The sequence below is a fragment of the Struthio camelus genome, chromosome 13 (genome assembly GCF_040807025.1).
Source record: "Struthio camelus isolate bStrCam1 chromosome 13, bStrCam1.hap1, whole genome shotgun sequence".
Taxonomy (NCBI): Eukaryota; Metazoa; Chordata; class Aves; order Struthioniformes; family Struthionidae; genus Struthio; species Struthio camelus.
In genome coordinates, this window is record NC_090954.1 from 9,605,657 (window position 1) to 9,624,541 (window position 18,885).

Below are 18,885 nucleotides of genomic sequence, written 5' to 3' on the forward strand. Positions count from 1 at the left end.
GCTTTGGGGAAGGAAAACTTGACAAGTGGCTTTGTTAACGTTTGATGCAAGTATGTTGCATCATAGTTCCCCCGGTCATCAGCTGTGCTGCTTCTTTCAAACTGAGGTAGCAAACAGTGCAAATAGAGGAATACCATTGCTTAAAGACCCCAATAAGTCTGATATGTGCTATTTTGCCATCATGTGAAAATACTTTATTCCCCGAAAAATCTGTTAGTGCTTCTCATTTAAACTAATTATCCTGGCTTAACTAACACTCCTGAAGAATGCCTTGTGTACTTTTCTTTGCCAGAACAATCAAAATATGGGTAATACCTAGGTTTACCCAGGAAAAATACTTTTTTTTCAGGCAAAGAAGCCCCCCGGAGAGCCAATGTTTTATTTAAGGAATAAAAAGGTCTTTAACATTTCTCTTTCAAAGCACCAGGGGAGATGCTTCCAAAGAACTGAGCTCTGCAAAAACAGACAGACAAGTGCCCATGGTCACTTCAGTTTTTAAACATGTCAGAAGAAGAAGAGAGGTGTTCCTCTCCCCTTTTTACACTAGCACTTCTCTCAGGCTGAAGATTTTCCAGTCTACATCTCCCACTTCCCAGAACAGGGCATTCAATATTGGACATCAAGCTGTTAGGGGACTGCTTAGAAGAATGGAGCTCTGGGGAGCCTAACTGTGTCATATCTTCTTTTCTCTCTCCCATTGTATCTGCACATGATGTGTTTTCAGCAGCACGTGGCTCTAACTTTTGACCTGTTCCGTAACCTGCGGGATTATGATAAGAAAGAGGTACTGCTGTAACCTTGTTGTATTCCTACTGGGTTTGAAGGAAAAAAGTGACTTCATTCTCCTTTTCCACAAAGGGAACGCGTAGCTGCTTCTAGAAGATTTGGGGAATCATATTCTGACCTAAGTGCCTTTATTTCACCTGGAGTTAGGTGTCTAAGTCCTGGTAAAAGCTAGCATATAAAAGTGAAACCTTCCTTTTCCGCATTTGCGTGGGCTATTTTACTAACTAGTTTACTAACTCCTATATGCAAGTTATTTTGAATCGTAGTAACTCCCAGCGTGTCCCATGCTTTGTAACAGAGGGTTTCAGGTTTCATTTTGGAAGTGGGGCACCGAGAGGTGGGTTGTTGCCCAGTTCATTATCCCAACATCTGCTCTTTTTTTGGTGACATCCGTCCTCCAGCTCAGTTTATGCTGACTTTCTCAAATTGCGGGCAGGAGAGGTAAAAGAACGCTCTTTCAAGCAGAGTCTGCTTCTGTAGGGGAAGGTGCAGGAGGCTATAATCTGGACTCCAGCCTATATAAAAGCAAAAAGTAACAGAAAATTCTGTATAGAAAGTGAAGCAGCAGTTAACCCTATCTGGTGCCCGCCGCTGTCAAAAATGCCATCCTACTCCACGGAGTACTGGCAAAAGCTGTCTCCATCTCTGAGGAATGGACGTGTTGACACTAGGGGTGCTTTCTGACTCAGAACAGTGATTACAGCTTTAAAAATGTGCATTTAGTTCAGATACGCAATTCACAGCTATGTCAGCGAGAAATCTCCCTGTTGCTCTACTCCCAGTTTCACTTTACATTCTGTAGAAATTCACGATACGCACCTGATGAAGTTTCTTACTTGTGGAATGGGTTTTTTTCAAGCCTTAGGTTAAACACAGAGCGCAAATAACATATGAAAAGTATAAATGGTTCCAATGAAGGCAGAAAAGCTGCTTTTCATCATTCGTGCACTGCTGCGTGCGGTTAGTTTGCCCAGAATTTCCCAAAAGAGTTGATTGTGCATCCATCTTCATTACTCAGTCATGCAGCAGTATCTAGGCCTCCAGTTTGTGAGTCTTTTCAGTGCAATATTAGTAGCAAGTACAGTTTCAACGTTGTTAAAAACCTCATCTTTTGTTTGCAACCACGTTTCTTCTTATTCATGTTAAAATAGATGATCAAATGTCCATGTTGTTTGAAATTGAGTAGTATGTCGCTGTCTGAAGTAAGACATTGCCACACCTCTGGCTGTTGCTTCAATTTGAAAAGTGGTTATATGGCATTCAGTTTGATGTTTAAAAATGTGAACTTTGAAAAAGAACAGCTGAGAGTTGAATTCCTGACGACTCCTGAATCTGCATTTTGTGTAACTGTTGCAACTGCTCTTGTTAACCTTTAAACAAAGTTTAAAGTCTTCTACTATTGCTGATTCTGTGGCAAAACTAAAAGTAGCCTTTGTACTAAAATTGTTGATTAGACTTTGTGCTGTTGCTTATGCATTTATTTTGAAGGGAGGCCACTCACTTATTTTAAAGCTTTCCCCCCCCCCCCAGTTAATGGTAGTATTAAACATTAGAATATGAACTTGCAGGTGATTCCATCTGATCAGAGAAAGGACAGCAAACTTAAGTGTGTTTAATATTGGGACTTTCAGCCCAGTTCAAAATATCTTTCTGATTGAAAGTACAGGATGCAAAACATATAAAAGAATTATTGATTTAAAATATTGTTGTAGAAGGTTATTAAAAATACAGAGTTGAGAGCATCTCTTTGGATAAAGTGAGATGTTATTTTTAGTCCATGATACTTCAGATCCATGCAAAACCTCCTTATTCTGAAAAGCAGATAATCAAAAACACTGGTTGCCAGGCACGTGCTGCAACGTTAGAGGTGAAGCACAACACAAAATGCAAGCCAGCACCATGCTTTTTAGTTTATTTCTGTTTTCTGCACTGGCATTACTATGGCTAGAGGAGGATGAGGGAGAGAGATGAGTAGTCAGCTTCAGGGAGCCTGGGAGAGAGAGGGGAAGAGGAGAGGATGGCAGTGAAATGTGCTGTAAAACACCTGGGAAGTGCTATCTTGCACAGCGGTTTCCTGTCTGTAATCGGCATTATGTATTGTTGTACGTAATTGCTGGCTGTCTACAGAGCCACATCTCCCTGCTGTCTTTAGCTACAGTTTTGGTGACAAGTACATGGCAAGCCACGGCCATTTGTTTAGGTTGACAGCCATAAGCAGCCTAGAATTTTTATGAACAACTGATCACCGTTACAATTCCGAAAATTCACCTTGATACGTAGAAATAGCCACAGTATGAAGCACGTGGGGAATTAGACTTCTGTATCAGCCCTGGCGAGTTAAACAGCACCAGCAAATGTTCCCGGGCACGGGAACGCGGTCTCCTGTACTGAGAAATCGTGGGAGCGCAGCAGGGAGCAGTTGTGGCCCACGACGGCTGACGTTCTCCCAGGCGGGTCTGGAGCGCTACCGAGGATTTAGCTGCTATCCTCAATGGGTAGTTTGGGCACAGCCACCCTGTTTCAGAGGTCGAGAGAGTTTAATGATACAGACATGCCACAGAACACGGTCCATTCTTAATTGCTGGTTTAATTTACTAGTGTAGACTATTACTAGCTTCAGGGTTTGCAAGCACAGGGAGCTCTATTAAAAAATTTATTAATTAATCTGAGAGTTTAACAATTTGTTGGTTTGCATTTTTTCTTTTCTCACTGCTTGTTTTCCATGGTAGATATAACTGTTTAGCTGTGTTACCATGTGTTCTTTGTCTTTTATCCTTTCCAGTAGTGGTAATCCTCCTAGGCTGTAAAGGGACTTCAGTGATGTTTCCGTATGCCTTATTTTAGTAACTGATAAGTTTGCATAATTAGTATTTTTTCTCAAATCATCTGTTAATGGAATTGTTTGAAGAAGAGAGTTGTTTCAATATCTGATTGGATAATTTCGTTGCTTACTTTTCCACCTTAAAATTTATGGTGCTGTAGATTCAAGGGTTTATCCTATTACTGGGGTAGTCTCCCCTCTGTTGGTACTTATTGAATAGGAATAACTGTGCAAGCAATAAATTCAGGTACTAAAATGTAGGCAGTTTGTGTCTGATAGTTGTTGAAGTTTGTCTTTATCAGCTCACGGGAACTGTAACGCAATACATGTTTTTACCTTTGTTCTCTAAGATCTGTGCATTTACCTTCCAGTCCCTTTGCGCACTTTCTGCTTAGCTCAGGGTTCAGGTGAATGTATTGTAATTTCCTTTAACCTACCTATCCTTTTTCTTTTTTCTTCTCTTTCAATTCTATTATGGATGTTCAGATACTGAGGACTTAAATCTTGGACACACTTATAAAAATTGAAAATTGTATCGCTGAAGACAGTGGAGTTACACCCTTTGAGAAAGGATTATAATTTTTTTAGAATAATAATCAGGTCTTAAATAGTTTTGTTATAATGCTTTTTTATTGAGTATTTGACTGGATTATGCAAGCAGCAGCATTCTTCTAAAATTATATATGAAATTTAAGGTGACAAACAGCTAGGTAAAATACTGTTGCAGTGACTTAAATTGGGGTATTTTACCACTTTCTTGCAGTTTCACAGTCTTACCAGAAAAAAAAAAAGAAAAAAACCTCTGCCTTACTGTTTATGGTGATAACTTATCATGGCTATTTGATAATACATCAGTGAAACCTTGTTTTTGCACGGTTGCCGTTTCCGCTTTCTAGACATTTTGTTTTAGAAGAGGATCTCTGGCTTATGCTTCTGCTTTCTGAGATTTTTTCCCTCTTTACTAATAGAAGCTGATAAATCGTGAGGATTATCTTACAGTCCCTTTAGTTCTAGAGATGGTACCTTTATTTTTAAAAGATTTTGCTGAAAAAATTGTAAATTTTCGAGACAGAAATTCACTAGCTCTCTTAGGCACCGTTGTAACAGATTTATGATTCAGGGGTCTGAGACTGGTAAACTGAGCAACCTTTCTATTTCACCACAGGTTTTATGTGTCACCAAATTCTGTTATTTCAATGTCTGGGCTTTTTATAATCCCTATATGGCATCTATTCCTTCTCTATATGCATTGGTGGCCTCTTCCTGCCCACAGTCTTTAATTTTTACTTTAAGCTAATTTAGAAAAGCATTGTTCCTACTTACATTGTCAAGGTGCAAGTGAAATACAGCATATCAATAAAATCATTTAGAAGAAAATAACATTTTTTGTTTACCTAAATAGATCTTGCCTAAAGTTTTAATCCTTTTTTGTGCAAAACCTGATCTGTTTCAGGGTGGACACCTGTCCCCGTCCTGTTCCATGCAGGGTTGGAGCCTCTATAGTATACTTTACCTTTGTAAAGATTAAAGTCATTGCTTTCTCTTGCTGTTAAGGTCTTCTTAAACAAATGCAAATTTATAAGCATACACATTTGTCAGTGATTCCAAGCATAGCCTTTTGTTGTAGCACGTAACAAAGATCCTCCTTTAATTAATGTTTTCGTTTCCCATGTTCCTGCTGGGTTGCTTTTTATTGCTACAGAGCTGCAGAGTTTTGGGGTAGAGGAAAGGGAGATTGAAGCATGTGCTGACGTGCTTCTACTAGCTTAATCTGGCTAGCATGGGTAACAGCAGTGAGAAGGGGATGGAAATACGAGCTTCACCTTGTGCTGGCAACACAAGTACATACGTGTTGTCTTTGGAATGTTTTTACTCCAATAGCCTGTGTTAAGGCCACCTTGACCACTCTTACCTCTACTAGGTAGATCATGTTAGCTCTTTCGACAGTCGTGACTTTGTTTTACAATGTAGCTATGCTACGTAGGGGAAGTTTTTCCAATTTATAGCAAGTTACATCTCTCTTGCACCTATTTTCCTCATCAGTAACGTAGACTTTTGCGCTCTGACTGTGACACACTGAAACGTTTAAAATTGTCCATCTTTATGTTTCCCTTTCGTCATCTTTCCTGCAGGTTTAGGGTTAGGCTTCAAGGTTTGCCCCATGCCTGGCTCCTGCCACATCTGCACATCTTTAACTTGAGTGAAATGGTGACCCAAGTTAGCCACCAGTTAGCCTGTTGGAGAAGCATGGCAGGGCCAACCTTAATTCCTGCTAATGAACGGCACAGGAGAGGCAGCAGCTCTGAGTATGAGGAATAAGTTGCTAATCTGTTCATTTGGCCCGTGCAGTCTCTCCGAGCAGCTATGTGAAATTCCAGTTTCTTTCTTAGGGTATGTCCCTGTAGGAAGATGAAGGCGTGTTCATAGCAAGGATAGACATGCTCAAGTCCGTTTAACTAGTGCAGTTAAGGATATTTATTAAATTGTTAGGATGTGAGTTCAGTGCTGGCTAGCAGTTTGAGTCAGAAATAGCATGTGAGCTCTTAGGTTGCTAGCCCATGCTGATTCCCTCTGTGCCACCTAAAACATTTTTGCAATTGTTAATGGTTAACTAGACAAGCTGGGGTCAGGTACGTGTACTGCAGTCTCACCTGTGTTTTGCTGTGCTGAGACATGCTCCCAGGCTGGTGTCTGTCTTTGGGCTGATCTAAGAGTTTGCTGCCACCAGGAGAGAGATTTGTCCTCCATTGTCCTGCTTCTGCTCCTAGGTAAGCACTTGCACTCCTCCTCGCTCTCTGGCTTTGGTACTCCCAGACCTTTTGCTGAGTCGATTCAACATACTAATCCAGGAGATGGAGCTGGCCTCTCTTTTCTTCCTACTGCGTTAGTTTGCTGTTGACTATTAAGTTATAGCAGCACACCACATAGTGCAAGGGGCATCAGGGCTGACACAAAATCAGTAGACCAAGTGGTGAAGGGGGTGAAGATAGGATTTGGACGTGGTACCTTCTCCATTTTCTGTGGTTTCACCTTCATTGGGTTAGGCTACATTGAATGGCCCAAGTGAAGTAAGTGATACTGAACTGAACAATGAACCACGTGCAGTGAAGGCAGATCCTTGCTGTTTAGATGCCGTATTACTAAAGGACTTGCTTTTGTTGACAGACGTGTCATACATAATAAAAACAGTTCATGGACGACCTAGTAGCACATATGGAGCAATTTTTCAGCACTTGCTGATCAGAGGGTAAGGAAAGAAAAGAGCTTCTGTTTGTGGGCTGCTTTCTTAAACGTTTACATTAGACAGCTTTATACAGATTAGCGTAAACTATTCTAAGCGCTTTTTAATCTTCCCTAATGAAACTGGTAATGTAATTATAAAAATATTGATACTTTTTATACTTTTCCACAAATAATACACCAAAAGGGAAGCATTCATGAAATGACTTATCAGCCCCAATGTGCCTCTTTTTTTTTTCCAATGGAAAAGAATTTTTGGAGAAATGAGTTCACCCTCCTTTAGTAGGGTGCTGCTTTCCAAAACCAGCTGTTACCATTTCGGTTGCTAGCCCATGCTGAAGATGGTCTGGTCTTTCAGACTATATCACTCTTTGCTGGAGGGCTTTTTTGACTGTGTAGTAATAAAAAGGGAAGAGAAATCTGAGAAGCATCACCTGTTCAGATGCTCTGCGTGAGAACTCTGCTCTCCAAATCTGTCCTCAAAGTCTTCTTTCATTTCCATAATCTGTGTTCGTTCTGCCACATGCCTGGTGAGAAATGCATCACACAACAATAATCCTGCTAATCCACAGGTATAAAGTGTTGCCTCCGCATAGTGGCGTTTTAAGCGGCTTCTTAACCAAGGAAGTACCTATAGCAAACAGGAACCTGGGTAAAAGGGTAAGCATATTCAATTAGAAGCGAAGGAAGAACTCTTCCCTTCTTACCCAGTGTCTTTCCGTCTCTCATGGTCACTTTTCTGAAGTAATAACTTACGTATGGCCATATCAGCAGTACTTAGAGGATAGGTTTGGAGTCAGGCGTTCTAGATTCTGCTGGCATTTCTGTGGTCTTGAGCCATGTTACGTTATTCAATTGTCTATTTCTTTTACTTGTGTTTGAGGAAAAGGATATCCCTTAACAGTGTTGAAAAGCTGGTAAAACCTATAAAAGTCTTTGGAGAAAGCTGCTGAATGAAGTAGTAGTAGATGGTACTGGTCTAATGTCAGTTACGTATAATTGTGGTACAAATACCTTCACGTTTCAAGATTAGCTTAGTAAGGATCCTGTCTCAGTGTACAGTGAAAGACGTTAATAAAAACTGCCATCCTATAATGAACTTAGCAGTGGGGAAAATAGAGGTGGGAGGAAGGGAAAAAGATTAATTTTCGCCTACTGTATCGCATTTGTTAGCCTTCTAGTATACTAGGAAGATTTAGGACCTTCCCTAACTTGATGGTGAAACTTTGAGGTATGAGAGGTAGCTGAACTGAGACTATATTTACCATGATTTGGAGGAGCAGTGCTAATGCTCCTTGAATTCTTGCTTTATGATTACTTGTTTTAGTTAGTTGCTTGCAAATTTGAACATGTAGAAAGGCCTTGGGGGAAAAATAAACATTTTTCTTGAAGTCACTTTTACCAAAGGAAAACTGAAGTCCACTGTGGAAAGATGATAGAGTGAAACAGCAAGAAAATGTATTTGGTAGGTCTGATCTGATATTTTTAAACATATTTAACAGTGTCCATTGTAACGGTTGAGGTATATATTTGGCGAGTATTTCTATGCAGTAGTGAGTTCCTCCTTAAAAGGTAAAACACTGCGGAGTGAATAGTTTTCAAATATTTGTAACATTCACCAATAATCAGTGTATTTTTCTGTTACGCCTCCTAGCAAATTTGAGTTGTAATGCAGTAAGCTGAAAGTGTGCAATAATTGTTCTAAGTAAAATAAAAATTGCAGCAAATAGCTGAGATTCCATGTAAAAAGCGTGGGAGGGGAGAGGAGAGGATGCCGTCTGCTGCAGGAGTCTTCGTTTCACCCGGAGGCCGAGTGTTGCAGGTTGGAGTCAGGGCCGAGTGCAGTGAACAGGTCTATCTAACTCTTGACAGAAAGTGGTAAATCCAGCTCAGTTCTCGGTGGGGTCAAAGGGGGTCATAAGAAGGTCTTTATTATTATTATTAATGGAAACTGGCTTTACTTGATCCTTCATTTGTTCTGATATCATGTTTTAGTATAGAAGGACCACTGCACTGGATGGGGAGAGTTATAGAAAACCTTGGTCTCATGATTTCAGATGATCGCATGTTATGAACGGTACTGTTTTCTGGGGACACTTAGGTATATTTTCCTTTGTCTACTTAAGCATTCAGAAAGACTAATTTAATGCTTTTGTCAAATAATCCCGGGGCTGGGAGGTTAATTACTGAGATAAAAGCTGTGAGAACTTAAAATGATTTTGGAGTCTTTGAGATGACCTTGCATATTACAGCGCTGGCTTGTAGTAGAACGTGAGAATTTTAAACTTGTCTTCAAAGGAATATTTGAGCATTTAAACTCTTAATGCAGTTTATAGAGAATAAGCAAAACCAGTCCTTCTGGTGTCCTCCCTTCAGCCTGCACTGCCAGTTCATGATTGCTATCTCATCCAGAACTCAGCAAACTCTGGAGAAATACAGCTTAGTTGTATAGTGCTGATCTCTGCATTGCAGAGGCAAACAGCTCCGCTTTACTAACGCAGCTGTGAGTTTCTTCTGATGTCAGAAAATGTAGACAGCAGGAAACAGAAATATCTATGTAGTTATAAATTTTGTTTGACTTTTAACCAAATTAATTTAGCTTATATAGATTTCAATAATAAGATCTGTTGGATAGAGTAGATTATTTGTTCGTGGAAGTTCTTGGAACTGTTGGAAAACAGTCTGTCTTATTTGACGCTTTTGTTTCTTCCTTGTTGTGTTGCAGATAATACAGGCTAAACGTAAAAATAATACATAAGAGTCCTAAATGTTTTCTTTTGTTTTTTAATTTGATAAAAGCAAAGTTCTTATCTTTTTTTTTAATAGAAACTGATTATTTAACCCAAAGAAACTTTGCATAATTACCAGTAAATGTATGAAAGGGAAGAATCTTTAGAGTTAGCAGTACCAAATTAGGATTTTGAATACATTTTTAACATACTTATTTAAGAGTACTAGCTCAGATATGGCCTCTTCATCATTGCGCTGTTCATCTTGCTGTGATTGTGACCGTGCTGAGTGGATGACCATTGTAATTTACTTAATCCATCCCCAGACTTTGAGAGTTTGACATACTAGCAATAGGTTACTTTGCTTTCTTAGTTATCACGTGTGGGACTTGGCCTTGAATAGTTTGCAGTGCTGAGCAGAATGTACTTGCCAGCTCTTCTTTAAACGTTGCTTATCTTCATTTATAATGCAGTTATTCTACATCCTTGCTATGTTATCTTTATAGCTTCACAGTCACATCTGGTGTTGAGTAAAATTGTGCTTATGCATGAACAGTTTTTATTGATTTCAGTGGGGGATGAACACGTGTAAAGTTGGGAAGAGTTTGAGCAATTTGCCTGTTGTTGGCAGTTCTTCCTGGCAGTCAGTATATTAGAAAACCAAATACTTTCCCTATTATGTGAATGATGTACCATAAAACAGTATGTGACTACTGGCTTTTCTTTGTAATTAGATCATAATAATAATAATAGCTATAAAAGTTCTAAATAAGACTCATGCTTATTGTATGACATAAGCATAAAAATGTCAAGCATAGGTAAACACATGGAAGATAAAGCCTTTCCTTGACTAGTTCCCAGTTCAAAAGGTCTTCTGACGGTTAAGTGTTCAAGAGAGAACAATTTTTGCGCAGTCCTCATCTAATTCATAACAACGACTGTTTACAAAGTTGATTTTGCGGTTCCTGTGACAGGTGTTAAAGCTGTCTTCCTGTATGGCTGTGATCTGGTTTCCTCAAATAGTTATTTGCTTGCTTGCAAGAGTAGACTGCTGCTTTTTTTGCTAGAAATGTTCGTCTGTAGTGTCTTCTGAATAATGATTAGTGGTCATCCTTGCACATTTCCTCTTTTCCCGCTCTACCTCCCCCTTAGAGCTGCTGATTTGGGGATGGTTGTGATAGAAAGGGAAACTGAGGACGTGACTTCTATAGAAATTGGCTTCTCCGGACCCTTCCAAGCTTTTCCACTTGAAGAGAAGGGAAAGATAATAATTACCTTTGACAGATGGGCATTAGTTTCTCCAGATTTCCTAAATGGTTTTCTCCCACGGAGTTAACAACTTTTTATGGTGAAGAGATTTTAGATGCTTAGTTATATTCTTTTTGTGATTTTTTTTTTCTGTTCTATAACATCTAATATTAATCAAATTGCCCCAAATGGTTCAGACAACTTCAGAGTGTACCTGATGCTTGTTGGAGGTAGGTAAATACCACCCAGCCAAGGGTCTGAGTTAAGATGAAAATACTCATCAGTGGCAGCTTACACCACCAGTGTTTGTGCATCTCTGGCTTTTTACTGTAAGCGTAACCACCTTTCATCTTGCAGGTGTAGAGTCTGAAAGGTTATAGGTATGTTATGAAATGAGAGGAATTCCAAAATGCAAATTTTCATGTTTTCTTCACAGTTTTTGAAGATGTCCGCAGATATACCATTAAATATTAATATTAAGGAGCCCCGATGGGATCAAAGCACTTTCACTGGACGAGCCAGTCACTTCTTTACTGTAACAGACCCCCGGAATATTTTGTTATCTGATGCCCGACTAGAAAACGCAAGAAAAATTGTTCACGATTACAGGTATGGCAGTTGATCGTTGTTAGTGCTGGCCCAAAAAAATCCAGGTTGGTGATAAGTAGGCAGTTATATATTTGAAAGGAAGTATTTCAGACACTGTATTCATTGAACCACTGTTTCTTCTCATTACGTAACTTGAAACACTAGCATATTCTCTAATGAATGGGGAAATGATGTTGTCTGAGAACATCTACTATTACTATAATAATAATATTATACTGTAATAATACTTCTAAGTATTCTGATATGTGGAAGAAGTGTCTGATTCTGAAAATAATTAATATGATAGCAGAGTTGAAAACTCTGACATATTATATTGTTTGGGGCAAGTAGTTTCTTAAATACCTGCAAGGTAAATTTTCAAAGTTTAATGCTAATGTTTTTGCAAAGATCTTAGCTCTACAGTTCTCGTACAGTTTTGAGTAAACAAATGTGGTGTCGCATGTATCAACTCAGGCAACATAACCGCTGCTAGGAGTTTTGATTATTTTATTTCATCAGTCCATTTCTTGTAGCTAAGGATCTACAAGATAACTAAAAGGCTAGGTGAATTTAGCATGAACATCCCAGACTGCTCTGATGCCATGTTGTTCTTTGGAAGTTTAAGCATTTTATAAGAGTTGTGCTTTTTGCTGTTGTCTTGTTTTGTTTTTCAACTTGTCCCAAGACAAGGTATCGTCGCACCGGGCTTGACAGAAGATGAATTGTGGAGAGCAAAATATATCTATGATTCAGCCTTTCATCCAGACACTGGTGAAAAGATGATCTTGATTGGCCGAATGTCAGCTCAGGTACCAATGAACATGACTATCACAGGTTGTATGATGACCTTTTACAGGTAAGTAATAGCAATATAACACATCAAATATTTGCTTACAAATTAGATAAGCGAAAATCAATGTTACTGTCAACAGAACATTTTAGAAGATGTATTATAAATATTTTAGAATAAAAAATGTTGCATCCTTTTCTCTTTTCTCTCTGCGTTCCCTCACACCCGCAGTGATTAGTGGTTTCCTCTAGAAGTAGCTGTGAGATAAGCCTTTGGCCCCTTCTAATCCTTCACCAAATATCCCACTTTTCCTCACTGAGCCGAGAAAGCTGAGTGTCCCCAGATCCCGTCCTTGTAGGAGAGTTGTGTGGAGGACAAAGAGGAGGAGATGCCTGGTAGTTCTAACCTTAGAGATCTGGCATGCAGGATGTTCTGTCTGCCAAGTAAGTACTAAATATGCTTCAGTCCGTCCGTCACTGAGTTTCTCCAGCACCTGTTTGAGACGTCCATTTCATCAAGAGCCCTCATTTCACCAGTACAGTGAAGCCCCTAGCAGAAGCCAATGTCTTTCGTTGGTAGACTGTATGTTAGAAATATTTTTGTGAAATAATGCCTTGTTAGCAAGAACGAGGGGAAGGTTCAGAAGAAATACCAATATCATTTTTGATTGTGGAATTTTTAAAATATCTTGATTCACAGTCCAGAAAGACACAGCAGTTTTGAAAGGCACGTGTGTATACATGTGTTTGTGTGTGCTTAATAAGCACCGTCAAGAATAAAAATAAAGCCATCAGTGCAACTGCCAACAAACATTACTGTATATTAACAGGTTATTCTTATTTTTATGCGTGCTCTGTTATTATCAATAATAGTTATAGAAGGTATATACATTTTCTTTGCATTATTGGTAAAATCACTCAAAACTGGATTGCTCATTAGTTTGGAAGACATTGGTTTCTTTGGATCAAACCCTCAGCAGTGCAAATGGGATTGTGCAGAAGTTCTTGGAGGGTGCAGTGTAGTTTCCATCTTACTGCATGTCAGTGTGTCTTGGTTATTGCTGTTATTGGAAAAAGCAAATTTCTCATTATATGTAGAAGGGCTCTTAGGCATGCAGTAAGGTGATGTGAGTCATGTCTGAACTTTATCATAGCAGGTCTAACATCCTCTACACTGCAGTAGCACAGGAAACAGGGAAAGGTGAGTCAGGAAGAATTGCTCATGCACAAGAAGAAAGGAAGAGTAGTAGTAGTGATGGAGAAAATCCAGCTAGTTTATTACTGTAGCTTTCACATCTCATTCAGACACTGGAAACCAGAAGGAATAAGAAGACACTTTCAAATCTTTTGAATCTTTAATTTTTTGAAATGTCAAGAAATAACGTATCTTCCCATTTCAGAATCAAAGCCTTGTGATAGATACACACCTTCTTATGCTGGCATCTGTTTTTTTGCCTCCCTGGCTGTTACAGAATAATTGGTACAACTACTGCTTTTTTGGAGCACTCGTAATTTCCGTGTCAGCCCTCCAGTGAGAACTGTTATCATTATTGCCTCTATCTTATTAAATAATTTAATTAAGTATAAGTTTTAAAGTCCTATGTAAAATCATTTTAATGGTCAGGATCTTGTCTTCAGTGGCAGCTGTTATTCTGGTGGCCTGGTTCCCCCCACTGAGGGGACAGATTCTAGTGGAGCAGAATCTTCAGTGTTTTCTGTTACTGGGTGCAGAGGTTGTGGTCTTAGTCCATACAGAAACGCCTAATCCCCGGTATGTTTTCCTAGCCTCCAACTGTTTGTGGATCAGGAATTCCCCGATCCAGAGGTACTATGTATTTAATGGCCTTTAATGGATTTCTTTATCATAAATTTGTCCCATTGATCAGATGGGCTACTAGTTTGAGAACAAAAGCATTCATCCCTCTACAAGATTGCACCCTACATTGTTTAAAAAATTGACTCTCATTTTTGTTACTTATCAAGGTAACCGTTTCTGAAATGTTCATATCCACAGTTTAACAGTGACCACATTAGCTTGTCAAACAAGGACTCTGAGAATTGTATATACCGTGCTTTTTTCACTGCCCACCACCCTTGCTCACCAGCTAGTACCTTTTTGTCCTAAGGCCTCTTCGTACTGACAGTGACATAACTTATGAGGACTCCTTGGAGCTTTTATTTTTGATGACTTATCTTTTTGATCCATCATTAATGCTGTACAGTACCAGATTCATTTCTGTGTTGAACCTGTACTTTGTAATCACGCAGAAATTTTTGCCAAAATCATTTTTCAGTTTGGATTAAGTATCTTTTTTCTGTGATTCTACAATGTGAACGGAATATTTGAATGTCACAGGGATTTATTAAAACAGTCGTGTCATTAGCCTTTTGAAGACTGTTTGAGAGAGTAAACCCTGTCTCTTAAAATCCACCTATCAGTCGCTTATGGAGCTTCCGGAGAGAACCACCAGATTATAAATAACCCTGCAAAAGTATCCTACCTGTGTGTTTTTCATAGAGAGAAGTTTGCTATAATGCTTTAGTTGTTACAACAAACCTTTGTCCCAAGTGAACCTTGCTACTTATTTACGATTCTTTTAAAACCTCTTTTTAAGTGTAGCTTGTACTTTCATTACTAAGCCAGTATCTCATTGACTGAATTGTTTTGTTCAGATAAGCAAGAACTTCTGCCTGATTCCTGTTTACACTGACTTTTCTTGATTTGCTGTCATTTTTCTCTTCTGTTGATTCAACTGTGTTTTTAAAAATAATAATAATTGTTCTCATTTTAAGAACGACACCAGCGGTGGTTTTCTGGCAGTGGATTAATCAGTCCTTCAACGCTATAGTAAATTACACGAACAGGAGTGGTGATGCCCCAATTACTGTCAGGTCAGACACTAAACCAGATAGTTCTGATGTTTTTGTAACTAGCTCTCTGATGTATTTGAACAGGGTTGGGCTTTAAAGTTTGAGGTGAGAGATGGATAAGTTTGTTCATCTATGTTTAATACCAACTTGATATGTTTAAAATAGAAGTCTTGAGAATAACAGAGGTGACATCTCCATTTCCCCCTCTAAAGATAAGCCTAAGCACCATGATCGTAAGCCTTTAAACAACAACATAGGATTTAATAGGAATCTGTGTTGCACTGATCAATAAACCATTTGAAACTGTTCTATCAGTTTTCTCTTATACGAGGGTATTTCTGAATTGATATTTTATGTGGACATTCAGGTGTCCTTCTGTGTCACCATCTGCTGCCTGTGTCCTGCAATACAGCACACAGCACTCTGTGTGCGTTATTTGCAAACTGGAGCCTTCAAGAATTGGTCTGCCCACTACTTGTCTCTACTTGAAGGCAAAGAAAGAGATAAAATAGGTGCAGAAAGCTAAAAATCATGAACAGGAGACTGGAATTGTAGTGCTTAACTTGCTATTTTTGAGACTGACTTGCTTGCTGACATCCTGGAGAAAGCAGTGCATTAGAGGATATACAGACACCTGCTAGCTGAGAAGTATGTAAAGTATGCTCTAGGGCAGACTGGGTTGAATTTAGGTGTTTACAGCATAGCTAGGCTGCGTGTATGCGTTTTGGTACAGCTGATGTTAGTAATCATTGTGGATATGGCCTTAGAAATTTAAATTGGTTTCATAAGTTTAAGGAATTAGCAAATTAAATATAGAACTAAGTCCTTCAAGGTGTTTGTTCAGACACATGAAAAAGTACTGAATAGGTAGTAATGCAGGGTAGAACTTGACTGAATATTCAAATGTTTTCTGCATGTTATTTTTACTGGTAATGAGAAAAAAAGTGTTTAACTTAGTGTCCTGTTTGCATAGGGACAGCCTCACTTATGTTGCATCCACATCTTATTGCAGTATCACAGAAAGGTTTATTCTTTAACTTTTGGGATTTTTTTTTTTTAACTACATATATAAAACATGATTATTGGCATAAGCGTAATTGCTGTGCATGTACAGACATTTTTATTTTTGTTTTAGCCAGCTGGGAACTGCCTATGTTTCTGCTACCACAGGTGCTGTTGCAACAGCTTTAGGACTTAATGCACTAACAAAGGTATTGCTGATATTTTTTTCCATTCTTAATTAGACTTTGCTGTTCTATAAAATGTTAATGGCTCACTTCTCCTTCATTGTATCTGTGTCATGTTGTGCATAGCTCCCAGTACGGAGCTGTAATTGCTTTTGACAGCTCCCTTCTGTAGATCCCAGCTATATTTTCCCCCATATAGACATCCTCAATACATTTTAAATGGCCTGTCGTTGCTGTTTTGTTAACACAAACTATATCCAGCCAAGGTGACCTTTTTGCACTTTCTTTGTTACATGTCAAAGTATCTAATAGCGTTTGAAAGTTAACTGGAGTGGATGTGTAATTACAAAGAGGTGTGCGTGTTATCTGAATATGACCATAAATGGTATAGGTGTGTTTTTAAAAGTGCCATATTACTTCAGCAAACACGAAAGCTGACTCTGGACTGGCTGAAGAAACTTGTCAGGATGTGCCTCTCTTGAACTGATTTCATGTAGAAATTTTGAATTCTTTAAACAAATGCACAGCATGATAAATAAAAAAGGTTCTTTACAAAAAATAACAAAAATCTATTTTGTACCCTTTTGGTTATGCTTTACTGTATTGGGAGTGGTAGAGTATTGACAAGTTATTTGAGGGAGAGACTATTTTAAGAGAATAATTCATGTTATATAATATATTGACTAGATAAATAGCTTCTGTATAGTCCCTTAGATGCAGAGCAGCTAGTATGGACGTCTGCTGGCTGCAGCCTTGCCAGCGGAGACGGTGATGTTAAGGTCCATTTAGTCAGCCCAACAGCAAAACAGGCACACTCAGAAGCTGACACTGCTCTGCAGTGGTGCTGCTAAATTAAGATTGTTTTCGGCAATCTCACGCTAGTGCTCGCTCTGATAGAAGTATATGACTTAAGTCTTGTTTGTTTGTTGTTTTGCTACAGGCCCCACCAGTGAGTTTTCACCAAATTTTAAATTAAAGGAAATACATTTGGTCTATCACTAGTACATGAAGTACATCTTAATGTGACCTTTGGAAAAAATCGTTGTGTTATTCTTTTTCCTTCATTTTTTTTTTCCCTCTCTGCTTTTCACAGCATGTCTCACCTCTTATAGGACGATTTGTTCCTTTTGCTGCTGTTGCCGCTGCTAATTGCATTAATATTCCACTAATGAGACAAAGGTAGGACAAAGAATGAAGATCCCTCTTTCTAGAAGAAATTATGTTATCAAGTTTTTAGATCAGCAAGTCACTAAATAAAGCACATTTATATCGTTAGCTTGTTTCAGACCTTAGAAAAACCTCATGCAGTCTTGTTTTGATTGATTGTGACACATATAAAATAGAACATCTTCATTCTCTTCAGATAAATATCCATTTAGTTCTTCAGTCTTGGATCTTAGAAATCAAGTGCCTGTCCTTCAAGACTTGATCACATGGACTCTTCAAATAGAGGCTCCTCTTTGGAAAAATATAGTCATTTAAAAAATGGTGCTTTAAATCCCACATACAGAAGTTAGTCCTAGAAGTCAGGCTGCGCAGTTCTATTTAATTATCTGTGATTACAAAAATATGCCCTTTCACAGAAACAAAATTTCACATGTAATCTGATTTGACCAGAACTAAAAATAGAAGTGGGAAAAAACAAATGGAAAGTATCCTCTTATGAAGTTGTGAGGGGAAAAGGGAATATTTAAAGTTTAAATTCACTATAAAGTTCAACCCATTGTAGTATTTTATGTCTTATAAAAAGCGAGGAGAAGAATTAGTGCAGTCCTCAGTATATCTGTCCTTCAGTCTGCTTCTTGCTCTCCTAGAAGTTCTCCCCCGTATGGGTTTAACACCTATTCCTGCACTTGAGCAAAATGTCTCATAGAGAATAATACAGTTATAGAAAGACAGTTTCTTTCATGCCTGCTTGTTTGCTTTCAAATATGTTGTTACTGGTTAAAGTGAGAACTGTAAGACTAGAATGACAGGGAGGGGATTTTCACAAAGACTTACTTTTTAGTTCAGTGAAACTAATCTTCCTATATTCGCTATGTTGTCTGTGGGAAAAAACAGTCAACTTTGAGAGCAGTCCAGAAAATTCAACTTTTTTGAGTTGCTTTTTGAAGGAACCTGTCCCTTCTGTGGACTGCAGAGATAACAGATCTTCTCTCCTCCCCTTTGGAGCACGTGTGAGCAGGTTCAGATGGTAGATTGCTGTTACAGATATTCAATTGTTCGCTTTTTAGTGTATTTTTCCACAACTTTTTCTCTGCCTTTTGAAATCTTTTGTGCCAAAGAGTGGGTTTAAAAACAGGCTAACTTGGAAAATAAACCTCCACCTCTTGTCAATATCTTGGACATAATTCTTATCACTGGCAAAATTTAAAGAGGAGAAAGATAAGCTGACAGAAACTGGGTAAATGCATGACAGTCACAGTTTTATATCTTTCCACAGGGAACTCAAGTTTGGAATCCCTGTCACAGATGAGAACGGAAACAGACTGGGTGAATCAACCAAAGCAGCTCAGCAGGCAATTACTCAGGTGGTTATATCAAGGATTCTTATGGCTGCTCCTGGCATGGGTAAGGATAACTTCAGTCAATGCAGGTCCTGATTACCAGTTCCTGCAGTGTGGAG

The 18,885-nt window shown here is 38.7% G+C and overlaps 1 protein-coding gene across 13 annotated transcripts in view; it reads left to right on the forward strand.

Moving 5' to 3' along the window:
* SFXN1 (sideroflexin 1) overlaps positions 1-18,885 on the forward strand; it is a 32,536-nt gene that overhangs the window by 2,074 nt on the left and 11,577 nt on the right. For 6 of the 13 annotated variants that reach the window (XM_068959818.1, XM_068959821.1, XM_068959817.1 and 3 more), the window contains 6 exons: positions 11,261-11,433; positions 12,098-12,268; positions 14,995-15,093; positions 16,208-16,283; positions 17,353-17,438; positions 18,703-18,830. In XM_068959818.1, coding sequence (XP_068815919.1) covers positions 11,270-11,433; positions 12,098-12,268; positions 14,995-15,093; positions 16,208-16,283; positions 17,353-17,438; positions 18,703-18,830 — 724 coding nt within the window. In that variant the 5' untranslated portion in view covers positions 11,261-11,269. Of the gene's footprint in view, positions 1-680; positions 785-6,220; positions 6,376-11,260; positions 11,434-12,097; positions 12,269-14,994; positions 15,094-16,207; positions 16,284-17,352; positions 17,439-18,702; positions 18,831-18,885 lie in introns of those variants that run through there. The other 7 variants (XR_011143944.1, XR_011143945.1, XM_068959816.1 and 4 more) reach the window with 5 other exon arrangements.